Source organism: Polistes dominula, unplaced genomic scaffold, assembly GCF_049000335.1.
Source record: "Polistes dominula isolate Pdom_NZ unplaced genomic scaffold, Pdom_raw_medaka contig_27, whole genome shotgun sequence".
NCBI lineage: Eukaryota > Metazoa > Arthropoda > Insecta > Hymenoptera > Vespidae > Polistes > Polistes dominula.
The window spans coordinates 4472113-4492342 of record NW_028300906.1 but is presented as its reverse complement, the minus strand read 5'-3'; the positions used below and the strand labels follow the sequence as shown (position 1 = coordinate 4492342).

The window sequence follows — 20230 nt, the reverse complement described above, 5'->3', positions numbered from 1 at the left end:
GTAAAAAGAAAAATAATTTAATGTCATAGTTATCGATTTCTCATACGAATGACATTTAACAATAAAAAAAAAATCGTCTTATCTCTTTCTCTCTCTCTCTCTCTCTCTCTCTCTCTGATTAACATCTAATAAAATAATTTGATCATTATAAAAAAAAAATATCCTTTTAATAATAACATCATTGAATTCCTTTTCTTCATCATCAATTTCCTTCTTCTTCCTCCGCCCCCCCCCCCAAATAAGATAAAGGAAAAAAGAAAAAAAAAGAAAAATCTAGATTTTCTATGGAAATACATAATTTGACTGATTATTTGATAAATATTCTTTTACAGATATCATACAATTGTGTGACTTCAATATGGTGACGAAGGAAGAGGAAACAACGTTAAGCAAGCATCATCATCATCATTATTATAATTATCATGATCATCATCAACAACAAGAACAACAACAGCAACAAGAAACATCGTCATCGAGTAAAAGTAAAAAAAGATTTTCGTGTCCAAAATGTGGTAGTACGTTCAACAGAAAGAACAATCTTGGTACACACATTAGATACGAGTGCGGCCAACAACCACATTTCAAATGTCCATATTGCGAATATCGTGCGAAAAAAACGTCTAATGTTTACACACACATACGTGGTATTCATTCCGGTAACGAAGTTTACGTAGTAGACATCGATTAAATTTTATCAATTCTTTCTTTTTTTTTCTTTCTTTTTATTTTCCTCTAAAATATTAATCGACTAATTTTTTATATTTTGTTTAGAATTTTATTAATGTTTTGTTTTGTTTTTTTTTTTTTTTTTTTTTCATTTAACACACTTCTTCGAACGAATTTATTATATTTTATTTGGAATTTTATTAATAGTTTTTTTTTTTTTTTTATTATTCAGACTGTTGACAGTGTTGGTAAAAAGTTCCAACGAATAAATTATTATTTTTTTTTTTTATAAAATTATATACGAATAAAAAAAGAAATAAAGAGGAAAAGAAAAGTATTAAATTATAATAATAGACGAATTAAATAAATAAATAAATAAGTAAAAAGAACAAAAAAAGTTAATGTCATAGTTATCGATTTCTCATAAGAATGACATTTAACAATAAGAAAAACAATCGTCTTGTCTCTTTCTCTCTTTCTCTCTCTCTCTCTCTCTCTCTGATTAACATCTAATAAAATAATTTGATCATTATTAAAAAAAGTATCCTTTTAATAATAACATCACACACACATTGAATTCCTTTTCTTCATCATCAATTTCCTTCTTTTTCCCCTTCCCCTGCCCCACCCCACTAAAGAAAGGAAAAAAGAAGAAAAAAGAAGAAGACAAAAAGATAAAAAAAAAAAAAAAAAGAAAAATCTAGATTTTCTATGGAAATATATAATTTGACTGATTATTTGATAAATATTCTTTTACAGATATCATACAATTGGGTGACTTCAATATGGTGACGAAGAAACAGGAAACAACGTTAAGCAAACATCATCATCATCATAATCATCATGATGATCAACAACAAGAACAACAGCAACAAGAAACATCGTCATCGAGTAAAAGTAAAAAAAGATTTTCGTGTCCAAGATGTGGTAGTACGTTCAACAGGAAGAACAATCTTGGTACACACATGAAATATGAATGTGGCCAATTACCAAGATTTGGTTGTCCATATTGTCAATATTGTTCGAAAAAATCATCAAATATACGTGCACACGTACCTAGGAAACATTTTGGTAGAAAGATTTATGTAATAGACGTGTCGACCAATCTCAAATACGATTACATCATGAGATCTGATTTGGACACGAAAGTTGAGGGCACGTTTTTTGAATCATTTAATTAATTATTAAAAAAAAAAAAAGAAAATTTTTTTTTTATTATAATACAAATTCATAATATATAATATGTTATTCTTTATTAAGACCGAAGAGTAACGTTGTTTCTGGGCACATAAATTGATATATTTATTAAATTATTTTTTTTTTTTTATTAAATATAATTTTAATTTACATCATAGGTTTTTATTGTGTATTATATTTTAAATAGTAAACGTTTTTGAATTTATATTTTAAATAGAAAATTGACGCTACCTTTCGGTCCAACCATATGTATATATTTATTGTTAAATACTTTGTTTCGAATAAATTAGACATTTAAGAAGAAGTTGACTAGAATAAAAGAAATTAGTGTGAGAGAAAGGGGTGGAATAGGGGCACCTGAATGATTCAAAATGTAGAGAACAATTGGTTCAAAAAAAAAAAAAACAAATACTTCTCCGATAAAGTGTCTAAATTGTTTTCAATCAAATTTGTATATTTTTTAATTTAAAAACTCGAATATTTATTTTAATAAAAAATTTGTGATCAATTTATCATTTTATGTATTATATTTATGTATTTATGTTTGTATGTATGTATGTATGGTATGTATGTATGTATGTATGTATGGTATGTATGTATGTATGTATGTATGTATGTATGTATGTATGTATGTATGTATGTATATATGTACATTGAGATTCGTCATAAGTCAAATAATATGGTTTCATCTTTGTGAAGATACCAAAATCATCGTTGATCAACAACTACAACAAAAACGCAACTATGAAGATATTCTCCATACTTATCACTCGAAGATTACTTTTTATTTTCTATTCCATTCTCATCTATCCTTTCCCCTTAGAAAAAGTAATAATCAAAGTATACAAAAAAAAGAAGGAAAGTCGCGACATAAATGATTAAAAACGATTAAACCTAAGTTTCAATTTTCCATTTGATTATAAATGCCGGTTTAAATAAGAAAATGTAGTTTACATATATTTCATAGTCAATGGTTATGCATATGTGTTTCAGGATTGAGTAATCAAGTGTATCCTTGTAACTACCTGCCAAGTATGACCAGAAATCTATCGGAGAGTGAACCATCTTTATTACCTAATATAAAAATGATCGATGGAAATAATTTAATGGGATCTAAATTATGGGTTAAAGCATTAATAACAAAGTATCCGTGTTCTAATTGCACAAGTGTATTTAGTCGGAAAGGTGGATTGACTTATCATCAAAGATTCGAGTGTGGACAATCGCCAAGATTTTTTTGCCCTTATTGCAATTATCGTGCCAGACATATATCTAATGCACGAAGACATATTAGAAGTTGTCATCCAGGAAGAGACGTTTTTACGTATGATCTCAATCAACTGCAACAATCATAGCAAAATTATAATAACAATAATAATAATAATCATCAACTGAAGTTCACATCATTCTCATCATCATAATCATCATAATCATCGTAATAATCATCATGATTTAACAACGACAAAAGTTACAACTATTGATGCAACCAACAATCTAATCTATGAAGTTCCTCAAGAAAATCTTACGATTTTTCTATCAGTGTTGTTTTTCTTTTCTTTTTTTTCTTTTTTTTTTTCTGATTGTAAATTATAATACGAAGTGTTGTATATTCGTAAAATTTCGAAGGATTCAGAAAAACATCATTTAAATCCAAGATACGATATATAATTGTATATTTGATTTGTGTAAAATAATATTTTTATCAATGTACATACGTGATTGTTGTGCTCCTTTTTTTTTCTTCTTTTTTTTTTTATTGACGAAAAAAAAGCAAAATCTTCTTTCAAGTACAAATACAATTGTAATAATTATAATTATTAATTTATTTTGACATTTAAGTCAGTCTCTTGTAGAAAGGGTTTATTTACATTTTTTTTTTAAACCTTTGCATCAATGTTCCTCAGGAAGGATTTAAACTTTATGCTATGTGATTTTTAATGTATGCACTGTACTTATAAAATAGAACACTTGATGATCATTGAAAAGGAAAGAAAAAGATTTCTTTTTTTCTTTTTTTTTCAATTAAAAAATGTCTCGATTTTAGTCGTGTACTTATCTAAGGATTAAGAAAAAGAAATGTCATTTCTATTCCTTTCAATTTTCAATTATTCAAAAAGAAAAAAAATCTCTTAAATCGATAATTTAACGAATTAACAATTTAAGGTATATTTTTATCAAAAAATTATAAACCATTTGATATAAATGTAATATAATAATATTGGAAACATTTTTTTAACTTGTAATAATAATGCAAATATAATTTACTTTATTACTGATGCATAAATTAGATATTGTAATCTTTATAATACATATAATATATATGTATATGCAATAAATTGTTACAATTTTGTTAATAACAATGGTATTATTTCGAAATCATTTATAAGTTAAAATATATATGTAATGTAATATGTGTAAAAGCTTAGGTACATTGATTAGATCGTACAGAAAACAAACAGGTTAGTAAATTTATATATTTGTTGTTATTCCTAAGTATTAAAAAAAAAGAAAAAGACCGAAAAACAAACTAACAGAAAAAACGAACGTCATTGAACTAAACGACGTACGAAAAAAAATAATTTGTTAATCTAAATAGTTGTTATTTGTTTTTCTTCTTCAATTTTTGTTTTTGTTTGTTCTACTAGTCACATTTTTCTTCTTCTTTTTTCCAATTTATTTTTCATTTTGTTTTGTTTTCTTTTATTTTTTTATTTTTTATTATTTAGTAACCAAAAGATTTGGAGATGCGTTTTAATGGAAACTAATTAAAAAAAAAAGGATCAGGTTTGTGTCAATCACCACCACCACCATCACCACCTACACGTATACAAGAAAAAAAAAAAATAAAAGAAATAAAAAAATAAAAATGTCGAGTTAAGATAATAAAATATGGGAACTGTTATACAGTTGATTTTGTTGTGCTTTCTGTTTCAGACTATATATTACCTGGAGAGTTCGTTTATCTACCATTCGTAGGAATTAATAATAGACGTCCTTCGTATCAACGTAAGGATAACAACACTACTACAAATAGCAACAGCAACAGCAATGGTTTATCAATCGACAAACCTAAATTTCCTTGTCCAAATTGTACAAGTGTATTCAGTCATAAGAACAATCTTTATTATCATTCGAAATTTGAGTGTGGCCAATTACCTAGGTTCAATTGTCCCTATTGCCCTTATAGGACAAAACATGTATCAAATGTACGTGCCCATGTACGTAGAAAACATCCTGGTCACCAAGTTTATGCAGTTGATGTTTGCAAATGTTAAAAATCGGATTATTTAAACACCTCCCAACCCTTCCAACCCAACTATCCCCCACTATCACTCTTCTCTAACTCCCTAAAACCTCAACGAATACGTATTTAATATTATAAATTTATTTATAAAATTATTAAACCCTTTTATTCTTGGGTATCTTTCATGAATATGTGATATGATTAAACAAAATATTATTTTTACTGCTTAAATTTGTAGTTTTTGTTTGGTTGTTTGATTTGTTTACTGTTTTTTTTTACTTATTTTTATTTTAAAAACATATTATTTATATTTATTATTTAGACAAATTTATATATACAGATATATCTATACGTATACCCAAGAGTGCGTGTAATTTTTTTTAAAAGTATTTCATTAGGATCTTAAATTTTGTTGTGCTGTGTATTGAAACTAAGTCGAGAAGGATCTATAGATCATTTATTAATTAATAATCGTATATTATAATGAATATTATAAGAATATCATTTTTTTTATTTGTATTGTATAAAATTAAATCATTGATCAACGGTAAAACATTTTAATCATACATGTAAATAATTGTATCTATAGAAAATATTTTATTATTATTATTATTACTATTATTATTATTATTATTATTATTTGGTAATACTTATTTGTAAGTTTGCATTAATTTTATTAATATATTTAAAAAAAGAAAAAAGAAAAGTGTTGAATTTTTTAGACTCGAGAAAATTTTTTGCATTATATTAAATTAATATTTAATTGGCGTATTATTTATATCGTGTGATATTTTTTAATAATAAAATTAATAATAATAATAATCATGAAACGACTGATCGTATATTAGCAAATGGAATAGTATTAATAATATCAAAATGAAAAATTAATTCAATCGGTGTGATTTATTTATTTGAAAATTAAAAAAATTAAAAATAAAATAGAATAAAAGAAAGGATAGATGTAAAATATTTCTGTGTTCTTTTCGAAGTATGTTTATAGATAATAAAATTAATATAAAAGTTAATAATATAAAAAAAAAATAAAAAATAAGAAGAAGAAAACAAAAATAAGACATTCCGAATCTCTTCCTGATAAAGAAAAAAAAAAAACAAAATAAATAAATATTAAGTTTTGTACTAAATAACAAAAAATAATTATTTCTATATGCTTATTTGTTAACTAGATATAGTTAATCGATTTTAATAAATGTAATTATTATTTAAAAAAAAAAAAAAAGAAAAACAAGAAACCAAGAATAAAAATGATTAAAGCAAAATATATAAATTTCTCGTTATCGAAAATTATTTAATAAAATAATGTTATAAGTTTATTTTTTTATTTTTGATAAAGAAGAAGATGAAGAAGGAAAAGAAGAAAGAAGATGAAGAAGAATAAGAAGAAAGTTCGTCAAACATCATAAAACTAATAATTTCAATTTATAGATGAAGATAATATTAAAAAAGGAGAAACTATAAATTCGAAGAAATTTCTCACAGTGATGATAAATAATTAAAAAATAATCCAAACGTGCAACTCTATGATGAGGTATGTTGAGAAATATCAGAAACCTAACATTAATTTATACAAAAAAGAATCAAAAAAAGAAATTATTTAAAAAAAAAAAAAAAAAAAACACACAAGAATGATTATTTCGCATCAGAAATATAATGGAACAAAAATATATGTTAACATGGAAGAAAAATTGTGTTAAAAAATTGTTTTTAAATTGATTTAACACAGTTTTCAAATGATAATTAATTAGTCTCAAATTGATTACTCCCCCTTTTTTTTTTTAGATATTTTAGGCTAATATTTGTTTTTTCCTTTTTTTTTTTTCACATATCAAATCGACAATTAATGCTTGCAATACTTGCAATCTAAATTATTAGTCTAAAAAGAAAGATTAAAAAAAGAAAAAGAAACGAAGTAATTAATTTGTAAAATGAAAAATAACTGTGTTAAGCCAATTTATTTTGGGTCCACGAACCAATGACAATTTTTTGCCGTGTGTGCATGTACATTATTATTTGACTAATTAATTTCATACCAAAATTTTTTGTTTACGGACAAATATGAGAAACAAGAAACAATAATAATAATAATAATAACAACAACAATAATAATAATTATAGAAGGAAGGCTTTTGTAAACCTTTTTTTATTTTCCTTTTCTTTCTTTTTTTTTTTTCTTTTTTATTTGTTATATTAATCAGCCAAAAAAATTGAGCCAAGCAACTTTTGTTGCTTTTATTTTTTTCAGATCCAAAATGTCTTCTAACGTATGACGAGAGCCACGTAAATTTTAATTGGACAGGTGGGGACAACGTAATATTTAAAAAAACGTCAACGATTACGACCACCACTACTACTACGATGAATGAAGAACAACAACAACAACAACAACACGTACAAAAGATTCCCATGCGGTAATTGCAACAGTGTTTTCAGTAGAAAACACAATTTGCAATATCATTTGAAGTTTGAATGCGGTCAATTACCAAGATTTAATTGTCCTTACTGCGCCTACAGAACAAGACATCCGTCCAATGTTCGTGCTCATGTTCGTCGTATTCATCCTGGAAACACCGTCTACGTAGTTGACATATGCAAAACTGAATTATTTCAGTTTACCTAAAAACTAAACAAAACCAAAAATATCCTACATTACTTATATTATTCGTAGGATTTTTTTTTTTTTTTTTTTATTTTTTTTTTTTTTTTTTTTTATTTTAATCATCGTCATCTTATTGTTTTCACCCCCGACTGGGGTCCCATTTTTATTGTGATATATTTATATATATTTAACCCCTTAGGTGTGTTATACTGCAACAGAAATAGTGTCAATATTTTCATTAGGTTTTAGTAGATTATTTAATGAATTTTGCAAACATTGTTTAATATATATGCAATATTTATTTATTAATATATATATATATATATATATATTTTTTTTTCTCGAAGAGGGGTGTAATAATGTAATTTATATTGGCTGTGAAATTCTGAATCGAATGTTCTTAAAATTGTCAATTAGCTATAAAATTGCAAATGAATTTTTTTTTTAACTACATACGTATTTTTGATTTATTAATAATTATTCGTTATTCAAAATTTTTGTTGAATTTTTCTTTAGAATCATTAAATTTATCAATTAAACCTTTTTTTTTTGGGAACATTCGTTCAGTTTTATTGTTTTGTTCTTTTAAATTGTGATAATCATCGGTGTCCTGTTCAATTGTTGGTACAAGAAGGTGATATTCATTAATTATTTTATTTATTTTTCTGAAAAAGAAAAAAAACATTGCAGGCACAAATTGTATTATATTTTCAATTATCAATTTAATTTTGTCACATGAAATCAGTAACAGAGACCCTAGGTGCTTGTATAAATCAATTAAACAGTACATCTTATATTATATTATTAATATAATATTTATTAATTTTTTTTTCTTATATAATTCTTCAAGATTTTAATGAGATATCTTAAAATTGAAATAATTCGCTATAGTAAATGATATACATTTGTTTGTGATAATTATTTCGAATAAAATATATTATTTTAATTATGTGTCTGTGTAAAATTGTTAATAATTTAGGTTTATAGGTGAACAAGAGATCCAGATAAAAAATCGAAGTGTTTTTAAACAAATGAATAAGAAAATAGAAAAAATATGCATTATGCATCTTATAAAATGATAGAGCGTGTGTAAGTTAACATTTTAATACTTCATTAAGATTTTTCCTTAGATTTATAAATATGCTACACACTTGTAAATCATATAAAAAATAGAAAAGAAAAAAAATCAAACCTCATTAAGAACGTATCACATAAGAAAACACACGATGATTATATTGTTTGATTTTATCGATAATAAAATCAAAATTGTGGTGTAGAATATTGTTCGAATTTGAAAATGAAAACAACAAGAAAAAAATACAGGAGAATAAAAAATATTATAATGATTTTCGATTATCATTTTTGTTGTTGTTATTTTCTAAAATAGTCTGATTGATTCTTCTGTTTTCAGATTGTGGGATGATCCCAAGGCAACAACAACAACAACTACAACTACAACAACAACAAGAACAACAATTACATCAACAACAACAACAACAACAAATGCAGCAATTACTTCATCAACAACAATATTCATTACAATCAGAAAATTTAAATTACAATCAAGAATGTTATGAAAGATATCAACAACAGAAGAGTGGGTACACTTGTTACAAATGTGGCAATCATTTTACCTGGCGTAACAATTTATATAATCATCTTAAGTTTCAATGTGGTAAATTACCAAGGTTCAACTGTCCATATTGTTCCTATAGGACGAAACATGCATCGAATGTAAGATCACATGTACGAAGGATACATCCTGATGAAAAAGTTTACGTTCTTGACGTTTATACCAAACACGATGATCAAAAAACTTAAAAAGATAATGACTTTTATTAAGTGCTTTTTTTTTCTTAAATGTTAAATTATTATCGAAACTGACAATACACTTAATTTGTAAATAAAATTTTACATATATGATGGGTATAAAGATTCAATTTATTCCTATAAATTAAAATTTGTGATAAATTAAAATTTGTGATAAATTAATTTAGCTTTTTTATCTTTTTATCAAGACTAACGTGCTCATTTTAATTGGTTAGATAATTTAATTTTTTTTTATGTCTTGTTCTTTTAAATTGTGATAATCATCGGTGTCTCGTTGAATTGATGGTACAAGAAAGTGATATATATTAATTATCTTATTTATTTTTCTGAAAAACAAAAAATAAACATTGCGTGAACAAATTGTATTATATTTTCAATTATCAACTTAATTATGTCACATGAAATCAGTAACAGAGATCCTAGGTGCTTGTATAAATCAATTAAACAGTACATTTTATATTATTATTAATGTAATATTTATTAAAATTTTTGTTTCCTTATATAATTCCTCAAGATTTTCATGAGATATCTTAAAATTGAAATAATTCGCTATAGTAAGTAATATACATTTGTTTGTGATAATTATTTCGAATAAAATATATTATTTTAATTATGTGTCTGTGTAAAATTGTTAATAATTTAAGTTTCTAGGTGAACAAGAAATCCAGAAAAAAATCAAAGTGTTTTTAAACAAATGAAAAAGAAAATAGAAAAAATATGCATTATGCATCTTATAAAATGATAGAGCGTGTTTAAGTTAACGTTTTAATACTTCATTAAGGTTTTTTCTTATATTTATAATTATGCTATACACTTGTAAATAATATAAAAAAATAGAAAAGAAAAAAAATCAAACCTAATTAAAAACGTATCACATAAGAAAACACGTGATGATCATTTGTTTGATTTTATCGATAATAAAATCAAAATTATAATGATTTTCGATTATCATTTTTATTGTTGTTATTTTCTAAAATAGTCTGATTGATTCTTCTGTTTTCAGATTATAAGTTTATTCCATGGCAACAACAACAACTACAACAACAGGAACAAGAACAATTACATCAAGACCCACTACAACAAATGCAACAATTACATCAAGACCAACAACAACAAATGCAGCAATTACTTCATCAACAACAATATTCATTACAATCAGAAAATTTAAATTACTATCAAGAACGTAATGAAAGATATCAGCAACAGAAGAGTGACAACACTTGTTACAAATGTGGCTATCATTTTGCTTGGCGTAAAAATTTAAATGATCATCTTAAGTTTCAATGTGGTAAATTACCAAGGTTCAATTGTCCATATTGTTCCTATAGGACGAAACATGCGTCCAATGTAAGATCACATGTACGAAGGAGACATCCTAATAAAAAAGTTTACGTTCTTGACGTTTATACCAAACACGATGATTAAAAAACTTAAAAGGATAATGACTTTTATTAAGTGCTTTTCTTTTAAATTTTAAATTATTATCGAAACTGACAATATTCCTTATTTGTATATTAAAATTTACAAATATGATGGGTATAAGGATTCAATTTATTCGTATCAATTGAAATTTATAATAAATTAATTTAGCTTTTTTATTTTTTTATCAAGACTTACGTGTTCATTTTAATTGGTTAAATAATTTGCCTGAGATCAGGTTGTTTTAATAATCGCAAAGTATGTGCAAATATTTGACTGTGTATTTATATATATATATATATATATATATATATATATATATATATATGATAAATTATGTAGAAATAAATTGCAATAATTATTCTTTTTTTTTTTTGGGATACGATGCATCATAAACGAGTATTATTATTTCTAATTTTTATTTTCAGACAACTTCGTCGTATTTATGCGATCTCAACCCGAACGACGAGGTCATTTGGTTTTATCCTTCTTTTTATTTATGTTTCGTGTAACTATAAAGTTTCGTAAGAATACTTTAACATTTAAAACAAATCTAATTATGAAATTGATCTTGTTGTTCGGTAAGAATTAAAAATCTTCTATTCTGTTCGATTAAGTTCGTAAAACTGTGTACAAACGTTCTAATGATTTATTTTCTTGTTCATACACAGTTATCAAATGTCAATTTATAACTCGATCATTATTATTTCTATTATCGTTAATATACCGTATGACAAATATCAAATAAACACGTTTCTTCAAATCATCGATTTGTATTTATAAACATTGTTAATGTGCGTCTTCTCATGACTGTATTTATTATACTTATCTTTGTTTTGAAATTCAAACAATTATTTTCTTCAAATTTATCTGTTTGGGTTCTTAACTCTCGTCAGTTTAAATGTTTAAACGTTCGATGTAACATTAAGTTATTATTCGGAATTATTATATATACATATATATATCCATATATATATATTTTATTTTAAATGTGTTTCCAAAAATTCGTATAGCGCATTATAAGAAGATAATTATAATATTTATTTCAGAAATTTTTACGAAACAAAATTGACGATAATTCGATAATATAAAGGTTGTAAGTTTTATTTCTTTTTCTTTTTTTTATACAACCCCTTCAAAACCACTCCCGTTCTTCCCACCTTCTTTCTATAAAACAAATTCTACATGTATTTAATCCTTTGAGTGCTAAATAATTTTATTTAAAATGTTTATTATTAATCAAATTCTAATAATAAATTATATCTAATAATTAAAGTGTTTGTGTTTTACATCGATGAATTATTAATTTTTCATGTTTTCTTTTGTTTCAGATCATTTTCAATTTTTCAACGAATCTACAATCGACAAGCCCCGATAAGCTTAATTTTTTAATGGTTCTTTAACCGATATCTTAATCTTTATTTTAATTAATTTATCATAGGATTGGAGAAAAATACTTTGTTATTGGAATACAAGAGTTAGCATTTTTGTTTCCTGTCCCTTTTTTTGTTCCAATGTATTTGCTGGGGAAATGTTAATTGATTTTAACTTGCAAAATATCAAACGAAATGCTTAGAATACGTTTAACAAATATAACCACAAATTTTACTAATTTGTTCTTTTTATAACTTTTTTTTTTTAACTTTTACAGACTCTCAGATTATTCTTAAAACAGAACATCAGAAACAAAAGTGCTGGGTGGATTTATTGACTGAGAACAAAATGACTGACGATACAAAGAAGAACAGTACGTGTTTAATATTCATTTAAATTTTCTAACAATTAATTATTCTAAATATTCTTGTTTGTTTATTTTTTCAAAACAATCATTATTATTTTTGTACTTTCGTATAAATAAGCTGATGATGATTCGAAAAGAAATTTGGAAACACCTATGGCTATAACGAGTGATAATATTGAACGTAAATATTTAAACGATGATTATACGTTTATTATATTAATCAAATTTTTACAATCGATTATTATCAATATATAATATGTTTTCTTTTTTTCAAGTAGACGATTTGAAACAAAAAAAAGAAAACTTGACATATTCCTTTGGCCCACAGATAGAATTAATTGCAAAACAATCAAATGTTACTAGTAAGTTTCATTTTCTTTTATGATTATCATAATCGGTTTTAAAATCTTAATAATTTATTATTGTTTTGCAAGAAAACGATCCCAAAGAAAACATCGAAAAATCTGTTCATCGTCAGAACGTTGAGAATCAAATGTTACCAAGTACAAGTGGTGATATTAGTACGTTTCATTATTAAATCTATAAACAATCATAATAATTCATTTTATTTATTTTATTATTATATTTGTTTTTACGAAGTAGACAATCTTAAAGAAAAAATAGACAAATGTTTAATAATCTCTGACTCAGGTGTCGAAATAATTTCAAATAATCCAACAAATTTTGCTAGTACGTTTTAATGTTTTTTTTTTTTTTTTTTTTTTTAGACCTAATTGTATAATTCGGTTATTGCAAATGTTTTTGTGTGTCGATGAACAATATTAATAATTTATTTCTTTTTTATTTTTATTCTATTACAAGACGACGACTATCCTCTCAAAGAAAATCCACAAGCAATTTTATCATCACTCGGCAATGATTCAGATGCATTTAAAGTACCACCAATTCCAAGTACGTTCAATTTTATAATCGATTATCTATCATCATTTAAACAATACTAATGATTTATTTTTCTTTTTTTTTTAATTTTATCTTTTTAGAATTAAAAAGACCTCCAAGACCTTCAAGACCACTACCATCTATAATAGAATTTGAAGATTCTCAGGAAGGTGATAATCAAATGTTACCAATAATAAGTGGTATGAGTACATTTCATTTTCCTCCAGATTTTTTTTAATCGATTATTATTGCAAATTTCTGTTGTTGTCGACAATGAACAATTCCTAATGATAATTACTTTTGTTTCAAATATTTTTTCTTTTTTTTTTAGAATCTAGTAGTACTGAAAAAATGTCAGTAGAATTACCTGTATTTACTCAGAATATTAATAAACAACTGATCCCAAGTACAAGTGGTATGAGTATGTACAATTTTACTTGAGATATATGCATAATCGTTTATTTTGCTAATGTTCTTGTGTGTCAATGAACAATTCTAATAATTTATTTATTTTTTTATCTTTTTACAAATATACAATCCCAAAGAAGAATCAAAAGAACCTAATTATTACCTCCACAAGCATTCCAATTTATTATTAACACCACCACCCGAGAGTAGGTTTAATTTTGTTTGAGATTTTCATAATCAATTATTGTCAATGTTCTTCTTCTCTGTCGATGAACAATCATTATTTAATTATTATCTTTTTATTTCTATTTTTTTTTTTTTTGTAGAAACAGAAATGCAAAAGCCATTATGGTATTCATGTCCTCCTATGTTCCCGGGAAAAAAATATCATAATAGGCCACAGTTTCAAAGTACGTTTGATCTTCTTGAAATATTCACAATCGGTTATTGCAAATGTTTTTATTTTTATTTTTTTTTTTTAAGAAATAGACAGTCCTGAACAAGATCCAGAATTTTATTTACCTCCTCCTAAGTTGGTTAAAAACGAACCATTTGAAACGCCACAACTTCAAAGTACGTTTGATCTTCTTGAAATATTCACAATCGGTTATTGCAAATGTTTTTATTTTTTATTTTTTTTTAAATAGACAACCCTAAACAAGATCCAAAATTTTATTTACCTCCTCCTAAGTTGGTGAGAAACGAACCATTTGAAACGCCACAGATTCAAAGTACGTTTGATCTTCTTGAAATATTCACAATAAGTTATTGCAAATGTTTTTATTTTTATTTTTTTTTTTTAAGATATAGACAATCCCAAACAAAAACCAGAAACATTTATACCTTCTAGAAACGATGAAAATGACACAAATGAAATGCCAAAGTCTGAAAGTACGTTTGATCTTTCTTTGAAATATTTACAATCGATTATTGCAAATGTTCCTTGCCTGCATTGAACAAATCTAATAATTTCTTTTTGTATCATTTTAAAAGCTGACCTTCCCAGAGAACATTTAGTAAGTTCTGAATCTTGTCAGATTGCTGAAGGAAACTCACTTTGTCAAAATGATCCAAGTACGTACAATCCTAAAAATCGTTTAATTTCAATTTTTTTTAACTCGTATATGAACTATAGGAATAATACTGATAATTAATTTTCATATTTTTTATAGGGTCAAATCATCTTCATAATGAGCTATTAAATTTCTTCTTTGGAATTGACATTAATAAACGATCTACGGAAAAATTAGAAACATATAGTATGTCAAAGCTTAAACCTAGTACATTAAATCATCATTTTAAATATCATTTTGCGAAAAAATATGAATTTTCCCTCGTTACTTCTTGATACTAATTATTTATTTTTGTTCTTTCTTTTTACTCTTCTTTTTCTTTCTCTAATTATTTTAGAGATTACTGAGTCAAAATTGTGCGAATGTTCTCTCATCAGTTGTAAAAACAATTATGTTAAGTTCGGTTAGTGTGTGTCAATTATTTATTTATTTATTTTTCTTTTCTCTTTTTTTTATTATTATTTTTTGTTTTTATTTTTTTTTACTCTTTTTTATTACTTCGTCAAAAAAGTGAACAACGTCGAAAAACAGAACAACGTCGAAAAGGAGAACAACGTAGAAAAGGAGAACAACGTCGAAAAGGAGAAGAACATTGTAAATAATGATGATAATTCATATTTCGAAGATGACAATTTAGAAAAAAATGAGACTGATGATGATGAATTCTACAGAGAGGACAATACTGATGATGATGATGATGATGATGATGAATTCTACAGAGAAGACGATACTGATGATGATGAATTCTACAGAGAAGACGATACTGATGATGATGAATCCTACAAAGAAGACGATTCTGATGATGATGAATATGTAAATGTAGACTCCGAAGACAATATTAACAAAGAAGATATTTTGAGTGACAATGAAAAATTATGTCTATCTCCTGATTATAAAAGTACGTTAAAAAATCGACAATAATTTTTTTTTTTCGGTTTCTTTTATACTTGTCCCAACAAAATACACCCACCCCTCCTGTGATTTTATTTTTCTCTCTCTCTCTCTCTCTTTCTCTATTTCTTTTTTTCTTTTTTAGAATCACAATTTGCTTTGAAAACATTACTATCACAACCATCATCATCAAAACAATCACCATCACCACCATCACCACCATCACCATCACCATCACCATCACCATCAAAACAACCACCAGTTGTTGATAACAATGATGAAGATGATGAAAAACCTGTTGTATGTTTCTTATGTAAAAAAATATTCGAAAAGGGTTTCGATCTTTATTTTCATAATACTTACGAATGCGGTGCTAAATATTCAATATACAGTTGTACGGAATGTAATTATGTAAACAAAATACCGTATTTAGGTTTTAGACACTTAAGAAAGTTTCACAGTAATAAAAAAAGGTCTAATTTAGTGATAACGCATCATGGAATATTAGCTGATACTGATAAGGAAATTCACTACTTTTAAATTAATACATATTTGTTTTCTTTTTTATTCTTTATTTGTTTGTTTTTAATCAAAATTTTGTATCTCGAACGATTCGGACTTTTATTCAATGTCAATAAAAAAAAAATGCTTTTAATAAATATACTTTCTACGTTTTTTTTTTTTATGAAAAGACAAACATTCTCTTTTATTTCCACAAATTGTTCATGTTTTAATTAAACATTCTTTGATGCATGTTATATAATCAAGAAAATTGTTTGTTCCTTTGTTTTTTTCTTTCTTTTCTTTTTCAGGAATGAATCAACCACTAAAGGTGGTGGGGGGTGGTCAAGGAATATATTATTTATAACGAAGCTATAATAAAAAAAAAAAAAAAGAATATCATCGATCGAAATATTTGGAAATATTAAATAAATTTTTATAAAATACAAAATCTACATTTAATTTAGTTTGTTAATTGGAATTAGTTTTATTTCTGTTTTCCCTTTTCATAAATGTATGAAATCATAATTGTTTATAATTAAATATGTGTTAATCTAGAAGTATTTATTTTTTCACGTTATATTACCCTTAATGTGATAATTCGCTATAATACAATTCGATTAAATATAATATGTAATTATCGAATAAACCTTTAAATTGCAAATGTACACACAGTGTGTTGTTTAACAAGAAAAAAAGACAAAAGACAATAGAAAATAAATTGTTTATTTGATCTAAATAATAAAAAAAAAAAAAACCAAATCGATCAAATAAGAATTTATTTTCTGTTGAATTTGCCATCATTTAGACAAATTTTGTTTAAAAAAATTAAATCATAACACATCTCTCAATATTAAATTTTAAAATCGTTTGTATATTTTTTGTTTTTGGTTTACAGAAGAACGGGAAGTGAGGAAGATTAAAAAAAACGACAATTTCATGAAAAATATTTTAGAAAAATTCGTTTACCTGCAATCCCCGAATGCTATTGCTTACAAATATCCTTTGAACAAATACTTGAAGAATTATTGCAACATGGAACCTCCAAAAAATTATTCCTATTAGAAGTAATCAACAATGACGTTTGACCAAATTTGTTGTCGGACTATTTTAACAACGATAACAAAAGATAATTTACTGCTAGAAAAAAAATTATTACAAAAACAAAAACATAACAATCAAATGATTAATTTCACTGGACTCAAAGAAAATATTTTTACACATTTTTTTTTTTTTTTTTTTTAATTATTACTATTATTATTATTGTTTCTTTTTTTGATTTTTCCAGAATCCATTAAATTTTTCTAATCGATTATAGTAAGTTATATTTACGTTTCTTTTTTTTTTTTTTGTCCTTTTATTTATTATCGAATCATTATTTTCTATTGTGAAAAGCAATAAATAAATCTAATCGTGTTACGTTTGTTTGTTTGCAGTTAACTACGCGGAGGAGTCGGTGTTAAAAAAGAAACAAGTGATTGGTAGAAGCGAAAGATTCCCGTGTCCAAAATGTTCCAGTACATTTTGCGAAAAATTTATCTTGAATAGACATTTGAATTACGAGTGCGGTCAAGAACCAAGATTCCAATGTGTGTACTGTCAATATAGATGTAAAAGGGCTGCCAATGTTTACAAGCACGTTAGAATGGTTCATCAAGAATCCGAAGTTTGTGCTATTGATCTTGTAACCAATCGCATTTATAGACCTGCATGATAATTACTTTTTTTTATTTTCTTTATTATTATTATGCTTATTATTATTAACACTTGTACACTCAAACAGGTGGAAATGTTTTGAGCTTAACGTTGCGTAACAAGTATATCCCGTTTTGCTTTAAATCAAATTCAATTTGTTTATTTAATTTAAATTAAGATCAATTTATTATTCTTGTTGATATAACAAAAAAGAAAAAACTTTTCACGATGTAATTATACCTTTACTTTCTTGTTTTTTTTTTTTTTAGGGGGAGTTCTTTTTTTGTTTAATTTATGTAAATTATTTCTATATATATACAAATCTGTAATATTTTATTTTAATTTATGTAAATGACGAAAAAGTAATATGTCAATGATTTGTTTCTTTTTTTTTTTTTTTTTTAACTATGTTTTACAATGATATTAAAAAAAAGAACACAACATAGTAAACGATGGATTACTTGTTTTCTTTGTATCATTTAAAACAAAGTAACCACTTGAGGGACGGTGGTGTATCACGTCCTAAAAAATAAAAAATTAAAAATTATGTGACAAAAACCTGTAAAAAAAAAAAAAAAAGGGGAAAGTAAAAGAGGCGAAATAAAATTTTGTAAGTAAAAAAGTAAAAAAAAAAAAATATCTTTTTATCCGAATAAAAGGTAAAAGCTGTGTAATTTTATTTTCGATGTGAAGGAATACTTTTTATAATAAAATATTTGCACTCTTATATAACGATCGTTGTGTATATATATATAGACAATACAATAATTATTATATTTATAACATTGATACACTAACGAGAAAATAATAAGACGTTTTTGTAATGTGAATAGTAATAATAGTAAAACAATAGAACTTTGCAGTATTCTGAATTATTATTTAAAGTGCATTTGCACAGTGTTCGAATGATAGAACGTTGAATAAAAAAATGAAAATTTTGAAATACTGAAAGTTCCATTGTAAATCTTGTGATTATAAGAATAAACCGTATTGTACTATTTTGTATTACAATCTTTTTTTAATTTTTTTTTTTAAACTCTCCTTAATATGTCATAAAAAATGTGATTTTTAAATGTCTGATTTAAAATTTTCCAATCCATTCCCGTATGTTTAAACATATACATATATATGTTGTATTTCATCTCTTCATTAATTGATAAATAATAGAACGAAATACAAATGAAAAATAAAGAAATAAGACTCATACTTATATTTATAATTAATATCAATAAATGACAATTAATTGTTGTTAATTCAAACAAATCAGGAAATTTCTATGTCCATTGTGTTGTCAAATTGAGATTCATGTGTCCATATTGTATTTATTTATAAAAAAAAAAAAATATATCAATTATATTTTATTATTGCAATAAAATGAAAAAAATTCTATCAAAATTTGATCAAACTTATACATATTTTGTGTGTTTACATATTACAGAGACCAAAGAATATTTGAATTTCAATAACTAAAGGAGTATTTTTTGATTCTTATGTTGTAGGATACCATTATACTTGGAACACAATGCCAAACGAGAACTATTATTATGCTGTGAACAATACGAGAACCCAGATTCCATGTCCAAACTGTGTAAAAACGTTTCGTAAGAATGCTGGTTTGAGAAGACATTTGAAGTACGAGTGTGGTCAACTACCAAGATTTAAATGTTCCGATTGTGACTATATAGCTAAAAGAGCTGATAACGCTTACAAACACGCTAGAGTGATGCACCCAAATTGTATAGTTCGTGTTATTGATATGGTCACCAATCGCATTTTCGGACCAAGTTATTAAATTATTTACTTAAGTTTTAGCTCGATCTTAACACTTGGTCGACCAATCGGGGAGATATCATCCCATGTTGTCATTAGCAAAGTGTTTCCTTTTTTTTCTTTTTCTTTTCTTATAATAAAATTCATCAATTTAGTTTGGCTTGTTCGAGCATGGTCGGCTAAATGTTAAAATGAGTTTGTTGACAAAATTCTACTTATGACTATCGTAGTATATACATATATATATATATATATAAAGATATAATTAATTGTACAATTTA

The 20230-nt window shown here is 25.1% G+C and overlaps 3 protein-coding genes across 11 annotated transcripts in view; all 3 read left to right on the top strand.

Annotated features, from left to right (window-relative positions):
* Positions 1–19848, top strand: part of LOC107067521 (piggyBac transposable element-derived protein 4) — an 85764-nt gene extending 65916 nt beyond the window's left edge. For 5 of the 9 annotated variants that reach the window (XM_089179528.1, XM_089179523.1, XM_089179525.1 and 2 more), the window contains exons 7-22: positions 12622–12717; positions 12830–12892; positions 12987–13073; positions 13146–13232; positions 13534–13623; positions 13713–13811; positions 13943–14032; positions 14346–14429; positions 14503–14592; positions 14667–14750; positions 14824–14910; positions 15013–15093; positions 15192–15278; positions 15430–15495; positions 15604–15990; positions 16129–16538. In XM_089179528.1, coding sequence (XP_089035654.1) covers positions 12622–12717; positions 12830–12892; positions 12987–13073; positions 13146–13232; positions 13534–13623; positions 13713–13811; positions 13943–14032; positions 14346–14429; positions 14503–14592; positions 14667–14750; positions 14824–14910; positions 15013–15093; positions 15192–15278; positions 15430–15495; positions 15604–15990; positions 16129–16523 — 1973 coding nt within the window. In that variant the 3' untranslated portion in view covers positions 16524–16538. Of the gene's footprint in view, positions 1–12621; positions 12718–12829; positions 12893–12986; positions 13074–13145; positions 13233–13533; positions 13624–13712; positions 13812–13942; positions 14033–14345; positions 14430–14502; positions 14593–14666; positions 14751–14823; positions 14911–15012; positions 15094–15191; positions 15279–15429; positions 15496–15603; positions 15991–16128; positions 16539–17920; positions 18151–19678 lie in introns of those variants that run through there. The other 4 variants (XM_089179529.1, XM_089179527.1, XM_089179531.1 and 1 more) reach the window with 4 other exon arrangements.
* On the top strand, positions 1845–3618 carry LOC149033423 (longitudinals lacking protein, isoforms A/B/D/L-like). The gene has a single exon (XM_089179564.1). The coding sequence runs from the start codon at positions 2898–2900 to the stop codon at positions 3216–3218; it is 321 nt and encodes a 106-aa protein (XP_089035690.1). The 5' UTR covers positions 1845–2897; the 3' UTR covers positions 3219–3618.
* Positions 7546–10548, top strand: LOC149033422 (uncharacterized). Its single transcript, XM_089179559.1, has 2 exons — positions 7546–8810; positions 9133–10548. The coding sequence occupies exon 2, from the start codon at positions 9141–9143 to the stop codon at positions 9540–9542; it is 402 nt and encodes a 133-aa protein (XP_089035685.1). The 5' UTR covers positions 7546–8810; positions 9133–9140; the 3' UTR covers positions 9543–10548.
* Positions 19849–20230: the final 382 nt, after the last annotated feature.